Source organism: Melospiza melodia, chromosome 2, assembly GCF_035770615.1.
Source record: "Melospiza melodia melodia isolate bMelMel2 chromosome 2, bMelMel2.pri, whole genome shotgun sequence".
Taxonomy (NCBI): Eukaryota; Metazoa; Chordata; class Aves; order Passeriformes; family Passerellidae; genus Melospiza; species Melospiza melodia.
The window spans coordinates 81,559,964-81,583,859 of NC_086195.1; the positions used below are offsets into that span (position 1 = coordinate 81,559,964).

General features: G+C 41.0%; 1 protein-coding gene across 9 annotated transcripts in view; it reads right to left on the reverse strand.

Annotated features, from left to right (window-relative positions):
- Nucleotides 1-23,896, reverse strand: part of SPATA13 (spermatogenesis associated 13) — a 147,716-nt gene that overhangs the window by 2,110 nt on the left and 121,710 nt on the right. For 7 of the 9 annotated variants that reach the window (XM_063149050.1, XM_063149044.1, XM_063149045.1 and 4 more), the window contains 9 exons: nt 17,590-17,726; nt 16,839-17,018; nt 15,576-15,761; nt 13,328-13,507; nt 12,460-12,692; nt 9,948-10,077; nt 9,043-9,415; nt 5,259-5,333; nt 47-4,030 (listed from right to left, as the gene is read on the reverse strand). In XM_063149050.1, coding sequence (XP_063005120.1) covers nt 3,849-4,030; nt 5,259-5,333; nt 9,043-9,415; nt 9,948-10,077; nt 12,460-12,692; nt 13,328-13,507; nt 15,576-15,761; nt 16,839-17,018; nt 17,590-17,726 — 1,676 coding nt within the window. In that variant the 3' untranslated portion in view covers nt 47-3,848. Of the gene's footprint in view, nt 1-46; nt 4,031-5,258; nt 5,334-9,042; nt 9,416-9,947; nt 10,078-12,459; nt 12,693-13,327; nt 13,508-15,575; nt 15,762-16,838; nt 17,019-17,589; nt 17,727-20,082; nt 20,246-23,896 lie in introns of those variants that run through there. The other 2 variants (XM_063149052.1, XR_010026740.1) reach the window with 2 other exon arrangements.

Genomic DNA, 23,896 nt, shown 5'->3' on the forward strand with positions numbered 1-23,896 from the left:
CATTTTTAAAACTGCACATAAAGTTTTATAGGACACAGATGAGGAATTCAGTTTTGTATATTATTTAATTCAACCATGTACAGTAAGAGAAAAATAACAGGAATGTAAGTTTGTACTTATTTCCAGAAAATAGATTCATTTGACAAACAACATTCAAAGAGTAAATAAACCTTGCAATGCAGTTACTCCAGAAGAAATGCACATCAAGCTACTGCTGTCCTATACATTGTACTTCAGCTGTCAACAGCCAATTCCTCTGCTCTGCAGCCAGGACACTTCATTTACAACATGTGTAACAGCACACATACAGGGTGAGGTGCACAAAGCAATGTATGGAAGGTATAATGTTACAAAACACTTACCAAAATAAAATATATATGCAAGTTATTCCTAGTATTTACAACAAAGAGTTTTAAATTAGAGATCATTTAGAAGGCATCTGCTACATACAAATGCCACACATATAGAAAGAAAGCAGAAAGGCAGTCAGAGAAAGGTACTGTGTTAGTTATGGCTAAAGACCTTTGGCTCCAAAATTGCAATATAATTATTTCCAAAAGACAACAAAAATGTGGAACATTTGAGAAGTCTGTCTTTGAACTCAGTTCTTACACTGACCACTAAAATTCAATGTGAAATTTAGCATGGCAAGAGCCACTTGTAAAACAATCTTATTATTTTATACATCAAATGCTCTGAGTTGGATGCAATTATGGTTTGGCATTTCCTAACTCAGTGGGAACACATTTGAGGACAATTATATTTTACTGCATCTCATGCAAAAAGTCGGAGGTTATCTGCTCAGCAGGCCATCAGGAAGGCTCTGGCTGGGCTTTATCAAAATGAGGCACAAATGTTCTTAGTTGTTGCCCTAGAATTTTTTATAGTAACTTAAAGCATGCAAGGGGAAAAGAACAGATGTTGCTATCACAGCTTTCTGAAGATCTATATATAAGTTTTGTCACGAGAAGGAGAATCAGGGCAAGAGTTGCTACAATTCAAACTTCTACATTTTAGTTGCAACTCCTTCCCACAGACTCTGAAGTGAGGCTAACTCCCAAGTAAATATCTGTCTTAATTGTTGAATAATACGTGTTTTCATTTTACTATAATTTGTTTAAAAGACTATGGTGTAGTATAAATTTGGCCTGTCTTGCTATATTGATCTTTAATCTGTTGCAAGGTCATATTGCAAAGAAATACAGAGAGAGCATTACAAAACAGCCATGTCTACATGAAGGGTACTATATGTAAAACTGTCCTGAGTAATCTGCACCATGAAATATTTTCTTTTTATCTCTTTGAAATTCACTTCTTGAGAAAAAACCTATTGCATCCAAAACCATATGCAAACATTTCTGTTCATTTTTAGGGCTAAGGCACCAGCACTAATACATGTGAAGAGCCTTCATGGACACTGACATGTCAGAAGAAAGATCCCCAAACCTTTTTTTCCCAGCACCTCACAGAACTGAGCGCTGGAAGGAAGTAGGTTTCAGCAAAGACACATATAAGTGTGGATCTCATAACGTCTTCAGGTCCAGCTAGCAAAGTTTCTGGGTGAGCACTGTAATCCAACTTCAGCCTTTATTTTGCACGTAGAAGAAGTCTTTCAAAATGTGATTATGAAAAACATCATTTTCACTTGCACCGTGCGTGCATCTCATTGGTTTACAGGCCTGAATGTGGCAAGTACCCACAAAAATGGGTATGTAAGAAATGCAAAAGGCTTACTCATTTGAGGGTAAGGGTGTGCATCCATGCCTGCATTTGGAAGTCTGCTCCTTGTGTTTAAACTGAGCATTTAGAATTATCTATTTTTAAAAATCTGAGCCGCAATGGCTGGCTTAAACATCAAGAGAAATATACAAGCAGCTTTTTTCACTGACTTCCCTGTGCATTTTTTTTCAGCTGGATCACTGCAAATGTCAGTGTGCACTTCCAGTTCTTAACTAGTTTACATCATCTCCCATTGCTATGGGAAAGCACAAGCAATGACATTTACTATGCAGGGCACAATTTGGCTGAGCATACCAGACTTTGCCTTATTGCTGAGCTATATACACAAGGCATTTGAAATGTAAAGTTGTCAAAAAGATGTAATTTAAAATCAAAACCACAAACCTGGGCCTTGCAGAAGTGGCCACAAAGTTATGAAATCACAAAACCTAGTTAATAGTGGGCTTCACAACACTGATGGTAAATAAAAATATGGAGGTAACAATAGTAGTAGGAACAAATACATCTTTAAAATAAGGCTTTTTTACATTGTTGTTAAAATGCCTGGCATTTAGCCCCTTGTTTATTTTTCATATATTACAGATCCATGACAAAGCTGATTGTGCCCACTGTCAAAGAATACCCTTGGATCTATCCTAATCATCAGGTAATGCCCCTAATCAGCAGCATAGGATAAAGTACTGTAAAGACATTCATAGCAAATCAGTTCTGAATCATATTGAGTCTTTACTTCCTTCCATATTACCAGCAGTCTTGTCGTCCTTGATGAGAGCAAGCAAGCAGAAACTATCAGTGCTACAAATATCAGATCCTCTTCCTGGTGGCTTTTTAAAAGTTATTCTCCCAGATCCATTTCATGCCACAGAGGAATTGAAGCAATGCAAATCATGGATTGCATATGCTGGCCAGAACTGACCTTAATCAAGTCAGGTTCTTCCTCATCCAATGGGGACTGATGACACCAAGACAAAAATCCATCTCTGGTCCACATGATTTCTCTGTCCCTTCCAGTAAGGATTTCTCTTTCTTTTTGAAGAAGTTACTGGTCAAAACCCATTGTCAATTGAATGTGTACAAGAAGCATGGATCCAGACCGCTTCCATATATTTACATTACAATTTATTCATTTTCTAAGTCCAGCTATATGAATAAAAGTCTTAAGATCTATGTAACATAGCCAGCAGTCACAATGTACTGTCTCAACTCTGATTTTGTACATTCACATTATCTCCGTGAGAAAATAAAAATGTATTTTTTATACAGAGAAATAAACATATTGGAAATACAAAGAAGAGTCTCCCAGGTGAAGAAATGAGTGAAAAAGTGATGTGAAAGCTCTACACTGAAGAGCATACATGCATGCATCTGCTCTGACTGAAATGAATCAATCTGAGATGCCCTGGGCTCCTCTTGTTTCCACCTGTGTGCAATAAATGCACATATCTTTACAGTCCATTTCACACTCTGTTCCTGTTTCTATAGGACAGAATAAAATTTCCCTGTTCCAATCTGGAATATGGTAAGGCCTTGCGGGATGTTCTCCTGCCATTTGGCAATGTAATAAAAAAAAGACAGGAAGGACTAGGGTCCACTAAATTCTGCACCAGCTGGTAAATCACATGGGATAGCTCCACCTGATTTTAATGGGTGATCTGTGCTCGGTGCTCCAGAAGGAAGGAGAAAACTCTCCTAAGACTCCTTGCTGATACATCCCTATAGAAAAATTCCTCCCTATCTGAAATTTGGCCATCAATATAAGGTTAAGAAAAATGAAATGTTACAATGACCTGCACAATTCCATCACTACTTCAACATAACTAAGAAACAGAGATCAAATACTGCTGTTTCTGAGTAACAGCAAGTTGTCTTTGTCAGAAGAGAGACTGCTCTTCATCAGCAATGCTGACACTTGGCAACATGGACTTCAGAGCAGCCCTGACAAACTTCTTATCCAACACAAAGGCTGCATTCCTGGCTCAAGGGAACCCAAGGGTCTGCCTCTGAAATGGGAGATTCACTGAGCTCAAGTAAGCTTGACCATGTCTCCAACGTCCTTCTCTGGAGTGAGTCTCCCTCTGTGCTGATGCCCTTCCAGGTCCTTTGGCCTCTCACTTTTTAAAGGGAGTGAGTTTGTTGAAGGTATGCCAGAAGAGGGATGGCTTCCGCTTGGGTTCTGCCAGGGCAAAGACCTGCTGCTGCGGAACGCTGGTAGGCACGGTGATGTGTCGCTGGTGAAGGGGATGAAGGGTTTGGTGTAGAGGAGGCAGAGGACACCCATTATAGCTCACACCTGCAGAAGAACAGTTGGAAAAAGCACTTGAATCAGCCAGGGAAATTTGAGCACAGAGCCAGGGGACAAGATGAATTTTGCCATGATCTTGAATGGCACAACTACTAAAGGTCAGGTTTTCTGATGTTTGACTTTTTAATTGGTGCATTGATTTGGCTTAAGAAGGCAACAATGCCAGTAAAAATAATGTAACAGAATAACCAAAAACAAGCAGCAGTTTCACACAGCTGGACTATACTGTTTGCACAAATAAATCCTTGTATTTCAAAGGAATTACTTCAAACAGAAGATACTGGTACTGCAGTCCACTCTCAGAGTAAGGCTGGGTAAAATACTGCTACCAACAAGACTATTGTTCCTTCCATTTGAAATATATTTTTCTGAGTTAATGTTCTTAAGACTTTGAGCTTTGTGGATTCTGAACAGAATCTCCTAATTACAAACTTTAGCCACTTCCCTGAAAATCCAGACAGGTTCCAGGGGTACCTGTTGATTGATTAAGAGAAAATGCTTTAAGAACATTAATCCCAATGAACAGATGACAACCTAACATCAACTCCTTCACTCCTAAACTCAGACTTAAATCTTATTCCACTTTTCTCTCAGCACACTAGAGATTTAGCTGAGTTTGACTTTAAGATGGAAAAGGACAAAATCTGTTGTGATTTGTTTGTGTTGTGATTATTTTCTGAGAGAGGAAATGAATAAAAAAGCCATTTCCTGGCAAAAAAGCTTCTGTTCCATCCTTCCTTCTAGAAGGATGCCAGAAGAAGCCATTTTGACTGTTACTGTAAATAATATAACAATGTGGCTTGCAAAAAGAACTTTAGGACATTTTAAACAAGACACAGAATTGGTAAAGAAGAACAAGGTCTTTGAGTAAAAGCAAAGGAAGGAATTGTAGCACTAATTTATAATTTAACCTGTGCATCCAAATCATCACAACCTTAAAAATAAACACTTTGCCTTACCTCTTGAGTTTCTTCTTTAACATACAGAATACTGACTTGTCTGTTTGAAAAAGCTCAGGGAGCTGATTTAGTAGACAGTTTAGAGAGATATTGGAATTTAATATTAAAATACAGGTTGACGGCAATTATTTGACTCCATGTAAGCCACAAAAAATGTTTTTAAAAGACTGAAGAACTCAGCCACAGCCAGACTGTGCTATTTCCTAATGAAAAGATCAATGGAACACAGCAAAGGTAATGCAATTCTCAACACCCACCTTTAATTTTTCCTTGCCTTGACTTACGGGCATTCTGCATGGCTTGTTTCTTCTGGTTTTCTGAGATTTCCATACCTACACATCAAAGTGTAAATTAGGGCACTAGTACATGATTACTGTATCTAATACTTGATTGCATTAAATTAAAATAAATAAGTAAACTGTATCTGAAGCAATTTTTAGTAAATCTTAGTAGCAATACACCTGAAGTTTTTAGAAGTATGTTTTATATTGTCATATGAACTTAAAGAGGGTTTTCCACTGGGATAATGACAGATAACTCCAGATAACAAGAGATTAAAAAAAAAAGGATATAAAATAAAATTTTTGAAATCTATAAGTCACCAAGTAATAGATCACAATTGCAGAATCCTTTTGTTTTTCACTCACTCTGAGCTAACTTGGGAAACAGATTGGAGTCACTCCTAGTACAAATTTGGGTATCTTTCCCTTCACTCAGAGGAAAGTATTACAAAATCTGGCAGATGCTGGAGCAGGCTGTGATGTGGTTTTGGCTGCATCATTGTGGGGCTGGATCCCTCACTCAGGTTTTTCATACATACTTGTGTAACTCACATGAAGCACATGGGCAACCCTATGCTATTTACTACCATGTGACAGGTGTATGGCTGAGCTGGGGTACAGAGATGACAGACATCTGCTACAAGGTGGCACCAGAGACTGGTGCTGCCTGGAGCCCAGGTAGAGGCACTCCAGTTTCCTCCCCCTGTGCACAACACAGTTGAGATACATGCAAATGTCACATTTGCGCAAGGTGACAACAGGGTGCACATTTCATGCTGTGCATAAGGCTGCACTCATTTCACACATATGCACAGAAAGAGCACAGAGGCTGAATGAAGTGTCTGCTTCAGTTCCATTTTGCATCTTCCCTCACTTCTCTATACTTTTAAAACTCCCTTTTTTATCCTGAACTTATGAACAAGTTATTACAGATCAGCCTATTAACTTAAAACATTCATAATTTTTTGGGTAGCAGTAGTTTATTTTATCCTGCAGGGTTTTTTTTTTCCTTTATAGAAAGAAGGAAACAGATTTTTAAAAATGAAAGCAATTTCATCAAGAGAGATCAGACCACTCTCTTAGGGTTACTATTAGTGGTTTGGAGAAGGATTTTCTGGCTGTGGTCTTTTCTCTCATATATTCATAAAAGCTAAGAAAAGCTAGATATGGTTTGGGAGACAATGACTCACACCAAAGTGTCTTTGAAAATAGAAGTAAAATGCCATTTGCAGTTCTGAATTGAAAGAGTATTATTTGTTCTCTGAGTGGTCAGATTAGAGGCTTTATGTTTAGCCCAGCAAGATAGCTTACAAAATCAACAAGACAAATTTAAACCTGAGGTTGAGAATAGTGGCATTTTTCCATTCGTTTTGGCTGAAGGAAATGTTTAATTATGCCAAAGAAAGAAGAAATTTTAGAAAAGAAGCAGTCTTCTGGTTAATGGAGAAAAGATCCAAGTCACTGTGGCTCACAAGACCAGATGGACATTAGCTATTACAACTCAACTATCTTTCCCCTGGTTCATCATACCTGGCCCAAACAGGAATGTTGGAATAGTGAGTTGCAACACTTGAAAAACAACTTTACAGAAAGCTGGATGTTACATGGGCAGAGAAGACTGCATGTGCCATTATCAAACATACAGTTTCTCTTTTAACTGGGCTTTTCCCCCCCACTCTATTGCACCGTGCCTGAAGAGCATCAAGCACAATGGACCCTCCTTGTGCAGTTCTTGCACTCAGCAACCACGGGAATTTGTGACCCAGCCCCAAAACAAGGGTTAGTGCTTTTATGACAAATCTCACTGTCAGTGCCACCACCACATCAGTGTTGGATGGTCACTCTTCTAAATATCATGTTGATTTTCATGAGGTCCCAGCAGAATAAATAGTTTAGGGCTGTAGCTGCTACACCTTTGCAGTTTCCTCATGCTTAGGGGATTTCTGCAGCAGTGTCACTTAGGAGGAATGGTAACACCAAGACAGACCTGTGGTTGCCCAGGGCAGAGCCTCAGGAGCTTCCTGACAGACAGCATCTAACTTGCTCAACATACTCTCCCAGTGCTCCATAAAGTAACCACCCAGGAAGCAGTGCAGAGCTCAAGAATGCTTCATCTTAGTTCAGTTTTTATCTTCTTTACCTCAGTCTTGCTCACAAAAGTGCAGGAGCTGTGTTTTACTCAGTAGCATCCTTCCATGTCACTGAATTATGGTTCTCATTGTATACTGGAGTGGAGTTGTTCTGTAACTTTGTTGTAAGAGGGACTGTGTGGACAATTATGATCAGATCCTCAGCATTGCTCTATTACCCTCTGATCACCTTCACCCTTTTACAATACCCACTGTTTTAGAGTTCTGTTTAGGTGAATTAGGGAAGGCAGCTACCTCATATCCCCATGAGCACAAGGTGACAGAGCAAGCTCCACGTAGAGCAAGGCACAAAAGCCATCAGCATCGTGCCCACCAACGCTGACTGCAATGTCACTCTGTGACATTCAGAACTGGAGAAGGGTCAGGTTTCCAAAGTCTGAGGGAAGTTTAGCTGTGGCTCCTTCATTGTTTACTCTAGATTCAAGATGACTGGGATTAATTGCAACAGTTGGTGCAATGTGGAAGGGTTAAAACTGATTTTGAATTGATAATCAACTGGCAAACTTTTAATATTTTCTTCTGCTTATGGACTATCTTAAATACACATGGAAGAGGCCTTATTTTTGTCATACAACAGTATAAAGAGAAAGCAACTAGGATCAAAAGGGTTACATTTGTAATGCAATGGTTATTCCTGTCTTCCTATTATTCTGACCATGTGTTTTACATGACCGTGGAATATAAGGTTTGGCATCTTGTTTAAGTTTTAATCCACTTCACTGCACTTCCAGTGTTAACCTAATGTCAATCCAAAGCCTTAGCCTCAAGAATTTCATTGAAAAGGAGAAGTTCTCATGCAGCCAACATTCAGATGCAGTAACATGACTTTTTAGATACACTAAAAAGAGTTTTCTTTTTTTAAAATTACTGTTGCTGCTTTCTTTGTATATGTTTTGCCAATTAAATTTTGCTGGAGCTTTTGTCACTGATCTTAAAGGACACATGAAACGATACAAAACCAAAAAAGCAATCCTAACTATACATTGACACAGAAGACACACTGTCCTTGGAGTGTCCCATAGGCTGCAGGTCTAAAACTGGTCCTAGGATTTACTACCTTTTTTTCCTGCTCACTCAAGGTTTGGCATCATTTCTCTGGCCAGTGCCAGAGAAATGTGCCAGTGCAACTCACTGCCCAGTGGTGCTATTGGTGGGTCTGCAGTTAATGGCACCATACAACTGCATGGGCCTCCTGGACACAGGAGGTGCTACTACATCACACAGACAGTATAAATCTGCAATTATTGCCACTTGGCTTTGTAAAAAAGCATCCTATATGGACAGATATTTTTGACCAATCGTTCATACAAAAGTGCTAGGATTCTAGAATTTTAATATTGATTGGTTTTTGTGACTTGCATCTTGTCATATCTCATCTCTCATTCTGCTCCACCAAGCACCAGAATCACATGGATGATGCTATCTGTCCTGGACCTTTGGCCCACAGTGACAGGTCAAACACACCTGAATAGGCTTCACTTACACAGCTAAACATCAGGTCAGGCAAGAAATGGACACCAGCTCAAGAAGACAGAGTGCACATCTGTACAAAACAAAGAACTGCAAAAGCAAGTTTGTTTTAACTGCTGTTTAGAAATTGTTTCACCCACCCATTTCCTTGTCTTCTCGAACTCTTCTCCTTTCATTTTCACACGCCTCCATCCATCTCTTTTTATCCTCCTGTTTTTTTGCACAGAACAAATGAACCTCCTCTGTTGTTCTGTTTATTATTTTAAAAGCATTCTTGACATTGATGTTAAAATCTTTGTCTCTGCCATCTTCGGTGTCCACAATTTCTGTCTCATCCATGTCAATACGATCCTTGTAATACAAAATGTCCCTTCTCAGCAAGTCCTTCTTACAGAACACAAGCTGATGGTCAAAAAGGAAGAAAGTCCTCTGCTGGCTTTTGCCTTGTTTTGATATTTTGGTCAGTTCTCCTGAGTGGATCAGTTCTGAGCTTCTGGCTAACACATCTGGTCCCTAGGAAGACAGGTATATAGAGATATAGAGATATGTAGTAAGTAAATAATATTTTAAGATCTCAGTGTGTGTCTAACCAGTCTCACTATATAATCAAATCTTAAGTTCACTCACTTTTCTTGTATTTTTATTATTAGATTTGAAAATGTCATACAAAGTAAATAATATCACAGAGGTAAATTCAATCAATGTGGTCCTGCATAAACAGAGGGAAACATTTAAGTCAGTGAAACAGGTTCCCATTCTGACAGAACTACCAGACTTCCAAATGAGATTCAACTTTTTAAAAGCTCCATTTTGTCACCTCATCTCAATGGCAAGTGTCCATGTTACATACTGCTCTTCCTGAACTATAAACAAGGTTAATCAGTAACAGAAACATTGTAAATGAAGCAATTGGACTTTTAACTGAGCAATGACCACTTGAAAAGTAGGCACCATAAACAAGCACGTACGCAGAAGGACTCCTGCAGGGGACATCAGGTATTGTACACAGTACCTTTGCCCAGGAAAGGCACAGGCTGTCACTCACCTCCCAGTCTACGATAGAGACTTGCCAACGGGCAATCTTGTCTATGCTTTCTAGCCTCCGTTTTCGCTCGTTGATCAGGCATGCCACGTTCTTCATGGCCTCATATGCAGCTTTTATGTTGCTATAATCACTGGGAAATGTAAGCACATTTCAAGGATCACTTATACAATGGACATGATGCAATCACAAACCATGGAAATTTTGCAACCACAGTACCTGCAGTATTAGCCCACATTACTCCCTTATCCATCTACTCAGGTACTTAAAAAAGAGGAACCTGATTCCTGCTATCCCAAACCCCACACAGTAGCCTGCACAATTCAGTGCTGCTGTACTGCTGGGCTTGTCTAGGAGCAAATTACTAGACTGGTGCAAGGAGGCAGAAGTGATCAATTAATGAACTGCAACACTGTCTCTACTGAAAACAATGGCAGAACTCCCACTGAGCTCAGTGATAGCTGTATTTCACCTAAGGACTGTGTCTTTTAGCAAGATTTTAGTGGGACTTTTTGGGAAGGGCAGTCTTTTACCATGTTTAACAACTGTATTTTCTCCTTCTTGTTCTCAATGACTGGGTCAATGAACACAAATGGGGAATGCTAGGTGGACAGGAAAAAAAACCAAAATCAATCCCACAGAGCATGAGAGGAACCCAAGTACAAGAGAGAGCAATTAAAGGAGACAATATGAAGAAAGCATCCTGTTTCTACAGGACAAATGTGTGAAAGCCATGATGGTCACCTGCCTCTTCCTGCTTCAGGACTAATGCAATTAACCCAGGCCAATCCTCCTGTCGTTCTTGCAATGCTCTGCTCCCCTCCTTTCCTAAGCTCTCAGCATGTGTATGAATCTCCCCAAGTTTGCAGGCAGGCTTTTTTTCCCCTCTGAATAGCATCCATCTCTCCTTCACCTTCATCAAATGAAGTCTCTCAGAAGAGGGAGAACAGAAGAGACATATTTCTTGCTAAAGGAATCCCAGCAGAGCAGCTGCTTTTCCTCTTTTATCAGAATGCCTCTTGCAGAAAAGGGAGCCAGACACAGAAAACAGCACGAACCAGAAATAAATCCTGCCAAGGCATTAGCCTTGCTGTCCTTGTTATCTGCTTCTGTCTCAGTTCCAGTTTTCATTGGCTGCTGCTGATGGATGCGCTTCCATTCTGAACGTGTGCATTCGCTCCTCTCTTTATTTACATCTGTGGGAACTCTATTCTGCCACACTGAATACAGAAAGTGGATTAACAATAACAGGATCCTACTAACGCTAGGGAGATGTCCCACAGGGTGACCACATGATATCCATACTGCTACACTTGCCCTTCCTTATCTCAGTTCCTTTTTTCTTTGTTGGTATTTATTCCACACTTGCTACACAACTTGTGGCCTTCACAGCAGGCTGTGCATATTGGAACTTCAAATTTTTTATGAAAACAAAATGCTACCCAAAACCCCCAGCTGGGTGGAGCTTTCCTAAGGCTCCATGTGGGTGTAGATCTGCCTGGTTTTGAGCATCTCTGCACAGTGGCCACCTCTCTGTGCTTGAAGGCATCTCTGGGTGCTGTGTCACCCAAGAGGAAAATAGGTACTGCGGGAGGAAGGTGGCGAGACCTTGCTGTCACTTTATCTGCAGGCTTAATAGCTCACAGAATAACTTTTCTAAAATTAGTAGCAGTGAAAGAGAAACTCTAGTTAGTAATTCTTATTGCAGCACTTCCCAGGTAGTCACAGAACTGAATAGAGGCATTTCACATCTAAAGGTCAGTGCTTCACAGACCTCATATTTTGCCTCTGGCAAAAATCCAGTGGTCTCCAAGGGGAGTTTTCTCAAGGTTAAAGTACTGACTTTGGCCAAGGAAACATTGCCTCAGGCTTCATTTGGACTTTGAGCACAGGGGTCACAATGGAATACTTTCTTGCAATTATACAAGATAAAAAGACACTTACAGATAAAATCTTAATTTAGTCAAAGATTGAATCAGTGCAGGGGTATACCAGAAAGGCTATCTGCAACTTCAATTTTTATTTATGCCAGCTGAAAATCTAGTGTCTGGACTTTATTGCAAACTAAGGTAATGTTTATTACTACTAAGTTTCTAAAACAAATTACCTCCAAACTTATTCAGGTTGTAGTTATTTTCTAAGGCACTCTTCACTTTTTCTTACATCCACAACTTTTGTGAGTCTTCCCCTCTTCAGATTTCTGTCTCCTTGATTTCTGGCCTTTTTTTTCACTCTGAATAACACATTCCTCCCTGCATCCTGTTTACACACCATCTCCTTCTCCTTCTGCCTCTCTGACTTATTCCTCATTATGTCATGCATCCTCTCAGTCCCCTGTGCTGCACTTTCAGATACCGTTTTGGTGACTGACTGTGATGGTTCCAAAAAGCCCTGTTTATCATGGCCCATGGCAGTTTTGTTCCTGATCTCAAAACCTTCAGTGTTGTGTCACCCAGAAAACCTGAGTAATTAGGTGTTACTACTGTTACAGAATTTGTTATGTTCATTCTCTCACCTGTGCTCCTGAGTGGTGTATTTGAGCAATTCTGCAAGCTGCAGAGGGTATTTGCAGATTTTCTGAACAGGTGTAAGAAGAAAACCATCAATGGCAATGTCAATCATCTGCTGAAGCAAGCGACAGGCCTCGAAGAAGTGGCGGTATTTGCCCTGCTTCATCAGTCTGGAGAGTTCAATGCAGGCACTGGGATGGTTGTTACAATACTCTGAATAAATAGCAAAGCCTTCTTGCTGTTAAAGAAAAAAAAGGTACAACTTTACTAAAGTATTTGTCTATAAAGGAGAAAAGCAATTTTTGTAATATCTGTTATATATAATTAGATTAGGTAATCCATTTTCTATATTGCTTCCAGGCTGATCAGCCTTGAAAGTATGCAGAAATCTACTTTGAAGCTGTCAAAACCATGTACCCTTCTTTGTCAGAACACAGAAATAAAGGTCTCTTCTTGAGTCAGGATAATCAAACTCACTTTAAGAAGTATTTTTCTTTGAGGAAGACAGCTACAGGCTTACAAGTCTCTATCAAGAACTCACAGCCTATCTCCCCGTTACCTACCTTTCTTAATGTCTGTATGAAGTTTCTGCTTGCTGAATATGAGATCACTGCAAACAATCCAGCCCATCTGTGATCATTAGAGTTTCAACAAAGAAACTTAAAACTGTTTATAAAATAACATGATTGCTAAAGATGAGGAGAAATCTAAAACAAATGTATAATTAATTCCAAGTTAGTTTACCTTCTAAAATGCTGCCAATTTATTATTTAAGAAGTGCTTGTTAGTAAAATCCCCTCCTAGTATGGTAACTTGGCTTTTTATTATCATATTTTGGTAATTTCATAAATAAAATCAACTTTTTTAACGTACATGTTGAAGAAAACATGACCCTATTTCACTTAGATGAGGTTCTTCTTTGTTGTACTGTTTCTCAAGATCCTTCAGAAACTTCCTTTGGAACTTGTAAATATCTTCAATATTTCCAAAAATGGTGCTTAGCTGAGCTGTGGTGAACATTCCTGTATGTTTGCGACACTGCCGAATGTAACCCTGGAATGAAATAAGAAACACTCCTTAGTCCAAGGATGTAAGACAGGTCCTACCTGAACAAAATCATTTGAGGCCCCCACGGTCTCCAGCCAAGGGAGTGGTTTTCTAGACACACACACTCAGAAGCAAAAGTTCAGATTTGCATCTGAGATGTTCACATGTGGATTCCTGGCATCCAGCCCCTGTCTCAGGGTACCCCAAGTGAAGCAGGGAACCTCCCAAGTGTAAAACTCACCTGCATCTCCCTGTTGAGAATGCACTGCAGAGACTGAGCCCCCAGGAAGAGCTGCTGTGCTCACAGTCTCACAGCAGTTACAGCACCAGGGCTCGGGGAGCGCAAAGGTTAACTGATGGGATAGGGGCTATCTGCCAGGCTCCTCCATTTGGCTGCTGGCAGGCAGGCCTCCCGCAAACAGCCTTGGGAGCAGACAGCTGAAATAGCCTTGCAGTTGCTCTGGTGAGGTTTACCAGGAAGTAACACTGACTGTTGCTGGCACTGTTAGGAATATTCCTGTCTCCTCCACAGCCATCTGCTCTGAGAGCTGTGCAGTGGCTACGCTGCAAGCCAGCTACCGCATTTCCTATTGCACCAACAGGGAAAGCTAATTCCTGTGCGGCTCCTGTAATGTGGACTGCAGACACTTCTTGAATGTAAGACATGTTTTATGGGTATACTTTAGCTTCATGATCCTGGCTACAACCAGCTTGAGTGATTCATACAAGGGCTGAGCTTGCAAATTTGGGTTACTATCTGTGTAGCTTTTCTGGCTTAGTCTTACTTGAGTATATTTTCAGCCTTATGTGCTACGTGCACTACCCTACAGATTCACTCAGAGGACAGCAGACTATCTCTATCCCACAGGTTAAGCGTGGCCCATTGCTTCTCTTCTTGGAAAATATATGCTTGCTCTCTTGTACTAAACTCAGAGGCTTGCCAGATATTAAAAACCAGGTATAGGATATACATATTAGAGAAAATTAATTAATTAATATTTGCCTAAGACTTAACAGGTCAGTACAATATGAGAGTCATGTCCTAGGACTCAGCTAGCCATGGCAGCAGCATAGCAGAGTGTACAAATTCTTCCCTGGTCTTTCATGCACACAATCAATATTACTAGCTTAAGTAAATAATGAATATAAATAACAAAATTTACATTTAATGTTTTAAAATTAGCCAGCTGGTAACCAATTTTTGTCCTTTCTCTCCCTTTTTTCTCTCTTCAAGAAAAGGGCCTGATCTAAAAATGGAAAGATAAAAAAAAGAAAGAACAAATAAAAACCTACCCCTGCCTTGTCTACTTTGCTGTGAATTAAATGATCTAATGGTAAGTGGTGGACTAAAGGATGACAGCATGACAAATACAAGGACAGACCTAGCAAACTAAGGCTACTAAGAATATTTTTGTAGGTTGCTTAGCACCATTCCAGATGCAAACCTCAAAGACAAGTCAAATACAGGTCAAATGCATCATAACTCATGTCAGAAGAGGCAAACTTCAGTGAAAAGTATTAAGAAGCTTCTTGCCCAAGTGTGAGACTCCAACAAATATTGAGAAAAAAAGCAGAAGACCACCCTCATTTTATGGTTCAAACAAGCAAGGCAGATCTAAAACATATTTAGATTTCTTCATAACTCCTAGGCATCCAGTAAAAATCTCCTCACTTGAGAAAATGGGGGGATAAACCATTTAGCAAATACTCTTTCCAAGTTACTTCCAAGAAATTTTGTCACTGAACTGCAAATTATTTTACTACAGTTACCCAAAGTTCTCTATACAGCAGCAAAAAGCTCTAAATAAACTGGACTTCCTTCTCTCATTTATTATAGAAATAGCAGTCAGAGAGGCACTTTTTTGCTGTCAAAAATGGAAGTTTTTTAAAAGAAAGGAAGCAATGGCTCATGGCAGTCATCAGAGAGGAAAGTCGTAAGAGGAAACGAAGAATTGGACTGACGGCGTCAGAAGCGCAATTGGGAGTATTTTGAAATAAGAAACCACTGTGGTTCTCAACTTATATGATTTGTTCTCATTAGGTCAGTAGGACGTCCTCAGGTTAAAGCACGTACCTCACAGATGTCCTTGAGATGCTTGATATAGACTCGTTCTGTTTTCATAATTTCCTGTATAACGTTGGTTCTCATCTGATCCCTGTTTTCAGCTATTTTCTGGCGATGCTTGCTAGTATCTGAATCTTGTTCTTCGTCCTGGATATTACTACAATTTTCTGGCACTTCTTCCTGATTAACTCGCAGCTGCAGCCAGAACAAACAAAGCAATTAGAGTGAAGCAGAAAGTTTTACAATGTGTGGTAAAACTGTTATAAACTTCTTATACCTAAGAGAAGAGTGGCTACAGACATGTTCTCATTCTTATCTTATAGAGGGGGCTTCACAACAGGATTTATCTCACTGTACTCACTGCATATTCAAATAAAGGCTTGGGATTTCTGCCTGGTTAAATACATGACTTCTACTCACAGTATCTGAGAGAGACCATTATACTGTCCATGTTGTTTTCAGAGTTAAGCTTATTTCTGACCCTTACCCATACCCAATAGTTAATGTGTTTGGCCAAGTTAGCATGGGGTAAAAATTACAAAAGCAGACACTCAACCACTTTTAAATAGTTTCCCTGTGCCCCATCTGTATGGTGTACACAGCAGCACCTCCTTTTCTGACTTCTCTCTGATTGCCCAGGTTGCCTAGAGATCTAGGAAAGGGAAAGGGAGCAACCACCTGCTGCACTTTGTGTATGTAGTACTTCATGCAGTGCAGTCCAAGTTTCACTACAGTTATCAAAAGGCAGTTCAAATTATTTTCTGAAACATATTTCAATTTTTACTATCTGAGAGTTACACTGGTATTAATCTGGGTGAGTTCTGACTGTGAAGTTCAGACTGTGAACCAGATTTCTACACAATGTCCTTGATAATAAATTAAGCCCTTGATAATAAATTAAACCCTATTTTACCAAGAAATCCCTGCAGCATACCTCTCCCCTGCCCTTAGGAGAACTGTTGTGTCCTTTCTGTATACACTGATGACTTTCTGGTTGAGCTTTCTGCTCTTGTGACCTCTGTTTGAGAAAGTCCTTTGGTTACAAAGGGACCAAATGAAGAAGACAGAGTAAAAGTTGTCAGGGAAGCTAAGGGACCTTAGGGTGTGATTCTCTACTGCCTTTTTCCTTGTGAACTCCTTAGGGGTTATGTCACTGAGGTTCAGCTGTAAACATGATGAGGATCAGGTATGAAATGTAATGCCAGGACAACTGTTGCACTCTGCTAGGAATCTTGCAATGGTGCAAAAGCAAGAAGCAAAAGAGTTACTCACCCTGACAAAGCTAGCTGGAAACCAGGCCTCCTTGTCCTCATTTCTTCCCCACCACCAGTCTTTGTTGGAAGCTTCTAGAACTCTAATGACATCCCCAGCTTTGAAGCCCAGCTCTTGATCATCCATAGTGACATGGTCCCAGAGAGCCTCTGCATAGACGACGGTGCCATCGCTTATCAGCTAAGATAGGAAGAAAATGAGATTGCAAAGGACGGGAGATAAACTATGAAGTGTTTATAAACTACAAAGATATCAATATAGGTCACTAGATTGCCTACTATTACTCCTGTTACAGGATAAAACTAAAATTTCAGATTTTCAGAAATCTATGCATATTCTCATTCGTGAAAACAATTAGAATCCTGCTCCAGAGTAGGATTATATAGGGTAACAGTTACAGTCTGTGATGGTTTAAAACCCAGAGGGAAAATTAAACCCACTCAAACTGTCCCCCTTCCCCCACTCCCTTCCTGGAAACACTAGGAGAAGTTATAGAAGGAAACACAATTTACTGAAAAACTGTAATAATCATAATAATGCTAGTAAAAGAGTGTACAAAACAAAGTTTTACCCACAAAAAGGTATTTACCACTGAGCAAACAAAAGTCCCTCCCAAAGAAACTAGCTACTGTCATTGGATTTTTTATGACTATCAAATCTCAGACTATGGAAAACATCCCTCCACATCCCCCACCCCTGTTCCTGCCCTCCCTGTGTCATCATTCCAGCAATGCAAAGCCCTGGACATTACCTCATTAATTGCTAGCTGTTCCCCTCCGGGCTGCAGGTACCTGGGAGCAGCTTGGCAGAGCTCCTCATAGCTGTAATCTTCCTCACTGCCATTGTCATCCACTAAGGCTGAAGATTCAGTCCCACCATCTGCAGCAACTAAAAACAAAAGTGCAACAGCTGTTTGCTTCATCATTTTTATGATTCAAAGAAAGACAACAATGAAAGAGGAATTGCTGAGAAATTGCCTTTGTTGTCATGAATGAAACAATAACAGCAGGAGTGGAGGGTAGCAGAGCTCTCAGGAAAACCACCTTTCCGTCATTAAATACGTTTTACTCATTTTTAGAATTTCACATTTAGCAGCTGATTAAACTTTTGTACACAAAAAACCCAGAACTACAACAATTCCTTACTTATTTGTTATCAGAGGAAACCTTAAATGGCCAGTATCAGAAGGAAAGCCTCTGATGCCATTTCCCAGGCAGCAGATGTGAGAGCCCCAGCAGTCCCCAGCAGTGGTGGGGGGGATACTGTCACCCTCAGGCTGGGTGCCCTCACACTGTCACATCCCCTGCAGGGACACAAGGACCCAATGGTTCTGTGCCCACCCACCCATGGGAGGAGTGGGCAGCCTGTGTGCAGCCCCAGCTCTGTGCTGGCTGCTGCCACCTCTCCCACGAACTGGGGAGGCTCTGCCAGCAGCAAGGCTCAAGGGGACATGGAGCGCAGATGACACAGTGGAATGGCCCTACAAAAAACCGGTTCCCATTTTTCCAAATCACAACAGTTTCTTGGTTTGACAATTGTACATTTTCTGACCAAGGAGGCAGCTTTGTATGAAAAGAGAGGTCAGGACTAAAATGGGTTTCCTCTTATTACACAGCCACATAAGAAACACTCTTACTGTATGAAACTATAAAACTCCTTTGGGGTACACCACTGGGTGACAGATTCTTTTGGTGATCACCACTGGCAGAGGAAGAGAAATGGGGGCTGACCTCAGGAACATGTCTGACTGACTGACTGACTGACTGACATCCACACTGCTCAGTGCTGGACCCTGTCCTGGTGGGTTTGCCTCTGAAAGCTGCATATCATGTTCACAGCACCCGGGATCAAGAAGCATTCACGACCAGTGGTCCCATACTTGAGTGCACTCTCTGGTCCTTGTTAATTTAGTCCTAAAGATTTATTCTTATGGCAAGCCCAAGCTGTGAACTAGAGTCTGAAGATCATACAATGCTCAAAAACACATTTAAAAGTAAAAAGTCAAATTCAGAATAGGTTGCTAGCCCTGAACTTCTTTGTAAAAGGTTAGCATCTCCCAGGTAAGTTGCCACACAGTCAACAGAGCAGCTCTTACTTCTGAGTGCCTGGGAAGGGACATTTAAGCAGAATTATTGAACCTGCCAATTCCAACAAGCAGCAAGGCTAAGCGGCAGGATCCTGACATTGCCTCTTCTCTACTCTGCTTCAGACCTGGGCACTGCCTGTCTGCTGAGCTCTGGATGAGTAAGAGCTGCAAGGAGACAACTCCTGGCTTTACTCCATGCACCTACTACCACCAGGCAATCTGCTGCCATCTGCTATTTACCTTATCAGGAGAAATATTGCAACCCCCTCCTCAGGGCACACATTCCATCACCAGCATCTTCACTCATCTGAGCATTAATTTGCCAGAGAGATCAAAGCAGATCACCACACAGATTCAATTAAAAACTTGCAATTTTTTTTTTCCATTAAAAATGGAAAAATATGGCATAGTCTTGATACAACAGAACATGGCTATTCTGTTCTACTCCCTAGCATTTTAAATAGACATTCACATTAACAGTATCATCTGCTTAAGCAAGAAGGATGCAGAATCCCTATTTAGAAAAATCAAGACTTTTTCTCCCATACAAACTCATTAATCTGAGCACTGATGAACTTTTAAAACACATCTTACAAAATTTACCGAAAATGCTTTATTAAAAGATCTGCAAATAAATATTTCATTAAATCAATTTTTATCTTACAAAGCAACATCCAAAGAATTTATCCCAGTGATCCTTTCCACATTTCCACTGCACTATCCATACTGCCTGTGGGGTTGTTCCAGCAATAATGGCACATCAAAATAACCTAATTCATTTGACTCCGGACAAAAAAGAACTACAATTTTGGGACAGAAAGCTGCTTGTTACTCTGTACCAAATCAACAAGCTTACATTAACTTTGTTGGGTAGAATCAAGTGAAATCTTGAATTCTGCATCTTTTCCTCTATTGTATACAGACAGAAATACAGAGGGAGGGGTGTGCTTTCCCAGTTGCACCAATGGGATGCAAAAAACTTAAGACAGCCTGGAATTGACACTGATCTTCAAGCAGCTTTTCACCGGTACTGCAGTTCCCATGGATGACACAGAGTAAGTGTCATCAGGATCAGGCCCCCCGACTGCCACTGTTTACCAGTTCGATCAAAAAACACCATGAAAAAAGCAAGAGCGAGCATGTTCTACTCACACGTACCCATCTGAAGGCTCTCCAGACTCCAGAATCGTGCCATTGCCCCCCTGGCTACCATGCTGCCGTCAGCCCTCTAACAGGTGATGCTGCTCAGTCCCACAGGGAGGGCTGCTGGAGGATCACAAGAGGCTCTGAGCTGTGCACAGCTCAGAGGAACAGGCTGTCAGCTGCCTCCGGCTCCCGGCAGCTCCTCCGAGGCCGAGCCCGGCTGGGAACTGCCAGCAGCGCACTCAGCCGCTCAGCCTGGCTGCCGCGAGCTCCCGGCTCTCTGACATCATGGGGTGCCCTTAGGGAGGAAGTTCCAGAAAAGAAACAAAAACCCGGCTGCCTGGCCCTGGCCGTGCTGCGCCTGCAGCCGCCCAGACCGCTCCCACAGAGCCTGAACATCCGAACACGGCGAGCCAGGGAGTGCGTTTGTTTTTCATTAAAGCAGCTAAACGCGATTTCAATCTATATTCAAATGACTGCAATCCAGAGGGAGAGACTATTTGGATAGGAATTGGGAGTTCCTTGTATTACAACACTGTTCAGAGTATCGGTCTATCTTTGTCATACTATACCAGTTAAAATTCCAGAAGAAGTAAACAATTAAGGTATTTTTTGCACAATTTCTCTTGCTTCACAGGCAAATGCTGTAACATTTTTTAGAGCACAAGCAACACAAGTGTTAAGGCTGCAGCAGACTGCTCCCAGGAAACCAGAGAGGGGGGAGACATTTTCTCACTGAAACTACAAACTTAATTCAGCTGCTCTATGAAATAGGGAATGAAGCAGGAAGGAACTGAAACCATCCATCTTTCTCTGGGTCTGACCCAGCCAGAGCACAACCTCATTCATTCACCATGGGCCAGCATTCACCCCACATCTGCGTCCTCCCTCACTGAAGCTGGATCAGGCCATGCACTGGAAGCAAAGGCAGGAGCTGTTCCCGTCTGGAGAGTGCAAAGCCTGCTGCAACCTATGTCTGTACACAGAGCTATGCCTACAGTTTGGAAAGCCCCAAAAACTTATTGGCTTCTTCTTTAGCTGAAAACTGTTGCTCAGCTGAGCCTGTCCTGTAACTGGGGACTGCCTCCTCCAGGGATGTGTTCACAAAACCCTGGAGGCATTTCTGCATACAGCAACTTCTCAACACCCACTAAAATCACATGGTTTTCCCCAGCGCTGCCTCAGACATAGAAGGAAAGGCTAAGCATCACCCTGAAATATTAATGCTGTCTTTCTGCAAAAATCCTATTTGTGCTGCACTCCACAGGAGACTGACAGAAATCATCTTCTAAATCTCTCAAACTTCCCTATTATTTCTTGCTGCAAGGACTCTAGTTGGATAGCACAATAAAAACAAGCTACTACATAAGATCTTCACACACAGCATTTTTCTTGGCATAAACCATTAAAAAAAAAGCAAGCTGGCAAACAAAAGTGACAGTGGTGACACTGAAGTGCTGATGATCCCGGGACTTGCAAGTGAAAATTTCACACCTTTAATCAGCCAGATCACAAGTTCTTTGCCATGTCAAACCCCTTCCCATTGGGGAAAAACAGTTCAGCTGCCAAAGGAAAACCAGATCAAACCCCACACAGCTCTTTTACAAGACACTATAAAAACAACCTCTGAAAAACAACTCAAAACTCTTTTGGTCTGATTTTTGCAGAAAGGAACAGGCTGTGTGCTTTTGCCCAATGACTAACCTAATGCCACTGTGGGATGCTGCTCAGATGGAGGGGGGCCTGCCCTCCCTCCTCTGCATCGGCACATCTGGCAAACTGAACCACCACAAAAGTGCTCATTTGGGGCGAGGTGGTGGTGGCTTCATTTCCTTGTAGATCAGCCGGGGACAGGAGGAGGCACAGGCTGTCCTTTGAAGTGGCAGTCCACAGTGACCTTGCCCAAATGCATGCTGAGCTAGCTTAGCCACTGTGCAGGGCACTCTGAAAAGGCTGCGGGTAGCACTTACTAAAATACTAAAAGCTAGTTTATCCACCTCAAGAAAATTCAGTTCTAGAAACACCCTGGTATCATAGAACCCTCCATCCTCAGCCAGACCACAGGTCACCCCCAACCACTTCTCTGACAGCAGCCAGGGAGGAACATAAAAATAGATGAGGCGTGTGATGGCATTTTTCTGATGTACTTTTCTAAATTCCAGTTATCTTCCAGATCAGTCAGATCCCTCCTGGGGCAGAAATTATATCCTTGTGTTTAATGAACTGGATTTTTCAAACCACTTTCTGATTTTTTTAAACTGTTGGGATGTGAAATACAATGTGTAGCAATTACTTTTATAGTTTAATTTTACAGACTGCGAAAACTATCTTTTATTTTGAGCTTGCTCTCTGGTGATTTCATTTGGTGCCCTTTAGTTCTTAAATTATTGGAAACAATAACTATTATCTGTTCATTTTGCCTGTGCCAAACAGACTTTTATTCTCCTATTGTCCTTTTTTCCATGTTCCAGAGCCCAAGCCACATTAATCACTCCTCCCAGAGACACACACTGAGTCGATTTTCTTGTCCTTCTGCTTTTCTCTATATTGTCCCCTGTAAAAAATGCCTTTTGGGATGGAAAGGAACGGGGAGATGGCCCCCACACACACCAGTGGCACAATTGGGCCTTCTGTTTTGTTCTCTATTCATTTCCTACAAACTCCTGCTCTTTTATTTACTGTTTTGACTGTTACTATGCACTGCAGTGACTCTGTAAATGTCTATTAAGATTGCAAGGTCTTTTCCTGAATGGCAATATCCAGCTCAAAGTCTATCCTTCTGTAAGCACATCAGGCTCTCTTCCTCCTCCACATGCATTACCTTGGCTTTACCAACACCTGAAGCCAGAGCAGTGCCTCATGTCTCACTTCTACTACTGTGAATAATTCAGCACACCAGCAAGAATTACCATTTCATTTTATACCTCCCTTGCCACATCATTTGTGCAGACACTGAACATCTGATTCCACTCATCAGCTCTCTCTTTAAGAAAACCAACCATTCTCCTGAGTCATTCCCAAGCTGTGCTCCACACAGCCCAAATTCTAGTCCCACCCAAAAATATGCAAAAAAAAACCAGGTTAGTTTTTCAGATGCTTATAAAAATTACTCTGTAGTGACAAATAGACAACCTGTTTAATGTAATTTAAAACCTGTAACCCTTCAAGCACAAGAGTAGCAATGCAAGTCTCAAGGGCAGTTTCCTGTGTGTTGTCTGATTCTTACTCTCTTTCCTACAGATGATGATTTACTGTCTTGTACCATCTATTTTTCTAAAATTTTATATCTCCACTTTTATCTGCCATTGCTATAAGAAGAAAGCAAGTAATTTATTAGGCTTTAGCGAGTAACTAAAATAAGATACCACTGTTTTTCAGTGCTTGAGTTTAGAATTACTTTCTATAATAAAGGGCTTTTGTGCTATCAAATTTCACTGTGCATGACCAAACAAAAAACTCTCACATGTTCAAAGACAAGGAAGTGCCTTGTGATTTAAGAGAAAAAAGAAAAGAGATCAGAATTTGTGACACTAGTCACTTTAGTATTTTCTTCTGGAGCTACCAAACAGATTTTTTGCAACTGCTTTCAAACTGTGAAGTCCATGATATTCCACACTTGCCTTCAGAGTTTTGATTTCAGAGACTTTTCCTGCTCCACTTCTATGCTTATTGTAAGGTCGCATAAAAGTCACATCTAACATAATCAAGGTTGCTTTGGCTTAATTGTCCTGAAAAGTGGCAGCAATCTTAGTTTGTGTATTTGTCATCCTGATGCTCAAGTTCAGGAGACTGGTTATTCAAAACCTAAATACCTGGAGAGATATTGCTC